The sequence below is a fragment of the Octopus bimaculoides genome, chromosome 1, assembly GCF_001194135.2.
Source record: "Octopus bimaculoides isolate UCB-OBI-ISO-001 chromosome 1, ASM119413v2, whole genome shotgun sequence".
NCBI lineage: Eukaryota > Metazoa > Mollusca > Cephalopoda > Octopoda > Octopodidae > Octopus > Octopus bimaculoides.
Window position 1 is genome coordinate 156,821,756 of NC_068981.1, and position 6,000 is coordinate 156,827,755.

General features: G+C 35.2%; 1 protein-coding gene across 1 annotated transcript in view; it reads right to left on the minus strand.

The window, feature by feature from the left end:
• LOC106871407 (fibrinogen-like protein 1) overlaps positions 1–4,579 on the minus strand; it is a 44,811-nt gene extending 40,232 nt beyond the window's left edge. Inside the window, exon 1 of the mRNA XM_014917830.2 lies at positions 3,007–4,579. Within this exon, the coding sequence (XP_014773316.1) occupies positions 3,007–3,748 (742 nt within the window). The 5' untranslated portion in view covers positions 3,749–4,579. The remainder of the gene's footprint in view (positions 1–3,006) is intronic.
• Between the last annotated feature and the right edge of the window lie 1,421 nt (positions 4,580–6,000).

Below are 6,000 nucleotides of genomic sequence, written 5' to 3' on the forward strand. Positions count from 1 at the left end.
TCCACATATGTCCACTTATACATTCTACTGTTTATATATTATGAAAAACAATGTAATTGTTTATATCTTGCTAAAAACAATGTATCACTGACAGAAATAATCTAGTTTCTGTGTGAAGTTGGGAAACTTCTAGATGAGTAGGAGTGGTATATCAGAATGTAAATGAATACCAAATATGAAAGCTGAGTAAAAGAAAATAATAGATTCTGTTTACTTTTACAAAAGCAAGTGACCTAAAATATATACAACAGCAGTCTTAAGCAACTGTACTCAAGTAATAGTAAATAGGTACAGGGACTGAATTTAAAATTATAAGGACCCCTATTTCTTTATAAGGACATCAAACCAAATTGTTCTGCAGGTGAGAAGTGAGATTCGCCTCTTTTTCTGGAGAAGAGGAGATGTAAGGGAAGTGATTTGACTTCGTTGGGTACGTTCCTTCTCGTTAGGAGACATTCGTCCAACAATTAGACATAAAAAGTAAGAACAACGTAATTCCCCTGTCTAATACCGATGACAAAATCCTTTCTAAAAAGATCATCTGCGTAGTCGCCTGGCTTGGTAGAAACAGCAGCCAAACCCCGCTCAAATCGCAACTTATCGTCTTAAATGAAAACATACATTTGATAATGCAGTCCTAGATATCTCTAAAATGACAAGCTGAAAAGGTTTTGATCACAGGAATGGCCTTTTCAAACTGGAATGGTCTGAAATAAATGGCCTATTCAGTCAAATCGGACTTGGAGATTAACAACAACAACAACGACAATACTTAATTACTGCACTAGTATTGTCTGAAAATTACACTATTGTCGCTGCTCGACTAACAAAATTCCTACTCAGTAAATTAGCATTTACATGACTGAGTATTCCACGAGCATTTATACGCTTAATGCAATTCTCTGATTGAATCAGAGTGACTCAATATAACAAGACTAAACCTTTGAATTACAGGTATAATCCAGAGAGAAAGAAAAAAGATTTCATATTCCTTCCTCCCTCACTACTGGATAGTACTTAATTTGTAGACCTCCGAAAAAAATGAAAGAAAATCTGATCACCTAGAAGTTGACCTCAGAACGTAGAGAGCCGGAACGAATAACACTTGGCTTTCTGTCTGTTATGTAAGACTCCCAGAAAAACTTTTAATAGATTTATTAAGGTAAATTACATTGGTCTCAAAGCAAAAGAATTCGCGTCGTAGAGTTTATGGACAGTTCTGTGCTTGTTTACAGGTAATACCTTACTTCATGGCCGCCTACAAGCTCCCTTTCTCCCTCTGGATCTCCGTGTGTAACCATGAGATTTACCCGAGAGTTTAATATTCATTAGATAACATTAATAACGCATAGTTCAAATTTAACAAGTGGTACAATATTAAACTATAAATAATAAAGAACGATTTTATGGTACAAATCGGTAACTTAATGCTGTTATCACACTATCCGATGCTCGAACGTCTCTATCGAGTCGCCGGTTCACACTTTTGGTTGGTAATGTTGTTTTAAATACACCTAAAATAGCATGATGGTTACGATTAGAACGCCTCTGATCATAGGTCATCTCGCTCGGGCTGACCTGCAGCTTAACAACAACTATTTAAAAGGAAGACAACAAAAGGCATCTGACTGAAACCGAATTAGTCAGAACTCCCTGTCATGTGACTGCTGTGTTAGTAAATTTGAAGGAAGCTTCTTCAAATACACGTGTACTAGTAGACTATAATAGAATGAAGATATGGGATGTTGTGTTATTCTTGTATCTCCTACTGGATGTTAATGACAGAATAAGTAATTCAATTCTAAACTGAAACCGTATCGTACTGATTCAAATGCTGAAAATTATCTGCAATGATTCTCTGCTTATTGCTTTAACTAGATTAACCACAAATCAATGAAAGAATTCCGGCGTAGTTGCTCGGCGTTCTAGAAACAGCAGCCAAGTCTACCTCATATCGAAACCTACTGTCTTAAAGAAAGGATACATTGAACAGTATAGTGCCTTGTGTACATAAAAGACGGGGGGATGGTAACGGTTACAACGTCTTTAATCATAGGTATGTTTGGTGAGAGTTGACCGGGGTTAAACAACAAGCCCCCATCCCAACCAACTAGTTTATATAGGTACGTAATCTAAATAATATAGGAACTGGACTGCAGAATCGATGGAGCACCAAACAAAGTAGCTTGTATCATTTGGTTATTTCTTTTATGTTCTGTGTTCAAATCTTACCCGAGTCCACTTTACCTTTCAAGCATATAAACTCAATAAAATTTTGATAAGTACTGTGTTGATACAACTGATTATACCGTAGAAGACGGTGCCCAAGTATGGCCACAGTCTAATGGCTGAAAGCAGTAAAGACAAAAACGAAAACAAAAATGAAAAGAAATATTGTAACGTTCGAGAAAAAGATGAGCAACTGAAGTAGTTTCAGCTAGGATCAGGACCGGAACAGTATCACGGACTCGACAACCTTCAATCTCGGAATAGTAATTTATTTCCTCTAAGCACAATGGTTTCTTTTTTGTAAGAATTTCGTGTATAATTGATTTATCTTCGACTCCAGAAAATTACTGGTACTGTCGACTTCAAATGCATGAAAGACAGTCTACCAAGGTGAAAACTGAACGCTGAAATGTGAGACACCAATTATGATGTCATAAAATACCTACTCAAGTGTTTATCGTTTGTGCCAGATCAATGTTTCAAACGAAAAATGAATGTATCGATAAACCTTTGAAATGGCCTTACACATTTCAGTGTTTAAAGTGACTAAAGTTAACGACTTTGAATTTATAAACGCTATACAATACGGGCAGTATACTATATTATTATTGTATTATAAATAGATTCCATTAAAGCTTCGTTGATATAATATAGCCTAGATTAGTTATATAGTAACAATACAACACTACTAATACAAGTTATGGAAACATTATCAATACATAAAGTTTGGATCACAAAACAAAGAAAGATCAGTAAAAGTATTATACAAATTCTTACCTGAATACGAGTGCTGTGCAGTTTCCACTAAGCTACATGGAGTTGCATATTTTGAAAGTATCTTTTTGCCAGAACCATCCGTTAAATGAGAAATTGGTTTGGAAGGTCGTATTTGGAAATTCTTACTCACTTCATCCATATCAAGAACCACAGAAGAAAGTTTGTGATGCAGATTATTGTTAATACGTTCCTGACGAAATACTTTCGTTTCCATGGAATGTAATGCTCTAATCAACTGGGTGAGATTAGTTTTTAAAGTGTTCAAACCAGTATCGATGTGATCTATTTCCATATCATGTCCCTTTACATTACTTTCGTATAAATTTGCTCGTTCACGCTCCACTTTTTGCATTTCTTGAAGATATTGCAAGCGCTGGGTCAAGAACGCCAAACGTCTTCTGCAAACACCGCTGCTTTTGTCATTTGTCGTAGATGTCTCTGATGACGTAGCTTCAACATCGAAGAAATAATCCCCACTCTCCGGATTTATTCCTGGTTCGTTAAAAACTTCATCTTCATCATCTGTCCGTTTATCGGCAAAAGATTTGTTTACATTTGTTTTGTTACTGGGTGTCAAAATTGGACAAAGGGGTGCGCTGCGACGGTTCACAACGATGGTGTATGAACAGGACTCTGTTCTAATAGTTGTTTGTTTTGTGTAATTTTTAGCTTTTACTAAGCAGAGGCAGAAAACAAGAAGTGTGATTTGTAATTTCTGGTGAAATATATCTCCAAAAGTCATACTTCTCAAATGGAAGGAACTGGCGATAGATCAGGAATAAACAGCTTTGAATAAATCTTCGTGTGAAAAAAAAAGAAAAAGAAATTAATTTCAAGGATATTATGTGATGACTGAATTCGTAAATAAATATTTTTTTTACTTGAAGGTCAAAAATAAACAGAGCCTTAGGTATGGAAATATAGACACTGCAGAAAAATGAAAAACATGAAGGGCGGTGTAAATAATCCAGTAATAACGTATGTTTTCAACAGTTGGTGCAAAACAAAATGTATAGAAAACCTCAAGCCAAAAAACGATGTCTAACAGATGTTAATTTTGTGAGAATGCTGCATCAGGTTTTCTGGTTCGTTTCATTAATTTTAAGTTAAGCTGTTTACTAGCGCCGACTAATATAAAGCTGTGTTAGGCTAGCTTTTAGTCAGCTGGCCGCCCTTCAATTTAAATGGGATACACCCACTGTCAAGGTGTTTTGTTTATGTTGAAAAGGTATATCAACTTAAATCTAGATTATATAATTTATTAAACATCATAATTACTGAATTCCCTGCATTAGTATCATCATCTCCACCCCCAACTACTAAAAACAACATCATCAGCAGAGGTAGCTGCAGACACTGCAGTAGAAGCAGTTTCTATTTTGATTGTCAACGCAATTTTTTGTTATTACTTAAAACAGTTATTTTAGAGATGATATTATCGTTTTTCCTGTTATCGCCATACTACTAAGATTACAGTCTCACTGTCATCATCACCCTTACTATAATTCCCACTACCATTACTACGATTTCTAACCCCCATCGCCTCTTCCACAATAATAACGAACACAGCATACTTTTACAACCTGCCAAATCAAAATCCGGGGTGTATAGTCTATTTAGATTGAAGCGCCTGTCATTTTATTTCGCGCCAAAATACAAGGAATGATACCGCTGTATCTTAAAAGAGAAGGAGGAAGGGCAAACTGTGTTGGTTAATAAATATGACGGGTAGTTTTCTCTTCAGCTCTCTCTCTCTGTTAGTAATTGTGCTATAATAGTAAGGAAATTGCACGTTGCTATGCTATCGATAGTTGCGACTCCTATTTTAAAGCTATTTGACTTCAACTATGTAAACCATGATTGTCACAACGTCTTATTTACCATCTTAAAATATCGGATGTCACACCGAGGGACAAGCTTTAATACTTTAATGACTTATTGTTCTAAGCTCAAATGCCACTGGGAACAACTTTACTTTTTATCCCTTCAAGCTCCCAAACTGACGATGCTATTCTGTTACACATGTAATGCCTTATGCCAGTGTGTTATGTCTTCATTGGTGTTCATTTTTTTGTTCTTGTTTTTGTTGTTTATTTGTTGTTAAGATTCTTTCCAGTATATTCATCAAAAGTAATTTTGATTAGTTTTACACTAACTAAAACTCTCTTTATTTTACTTTGATTTTATCTATTAAGATTATTTGTGTCTTTCCCTTTATTTTCTGCTGCTATTTGCCCTGAAAGCAAAGCATAGGAGTTATTTCCTCTTCCTTAATAAAATTAAGCATTGGTTTCTGTGGAAAACCTCTTCGGGAAGAGGTATTTCTTAATTTTTTCATCCACCAAACATTATCAGACATGTAACTTAAACAAAATGGACATCCACTGTATGGATGTCAATTTAATTTAATTGAGTTATAACTCAATCAAATTGGAATTTTCTTACAAAGTGAGAAATTTTTGTTAAGAACTTTTTACATGCATCATTCTGTACAATACTTCTTAACTTATCTAAATTCAAGTCATTCGACCATTTTAATTATTTGCCATATTCATTTAATTTTTTAAACTCTAAAACATGAACCTAATCGCTTTTCTTGTATTGTAGAGATTAATAAACATGAGTGTCTTCTAACAGTGCACAACAGTTGGCCTGGGGCTTTGGGAATTAAATGCATTGGTGGTAAAAGTGCATAGGTCATAGATACAGCACAACGCTGGTCACAGTATACGACCTGCTTACCCTCCTTTCGAGGCGTTTCTTTTTTCTAGTATATTGACTTCGTCATCAGAAACTGACAAAGAGAAACGCTTGTCAGTTCTGTCTGTCCTGAAGAAGTGATTAATATTTAGAAAAAAGAAAGAAAAGAGAGGAATAGAGAGAGAAAGGGAAAATTTTATGTACATACATACATACATACATACATACATACAGCGAGAGAGAGAGAGAGAGAGAGAGAGAGAGAGAGAGAGAGAGAGAGAGAGAGAGAGAGAG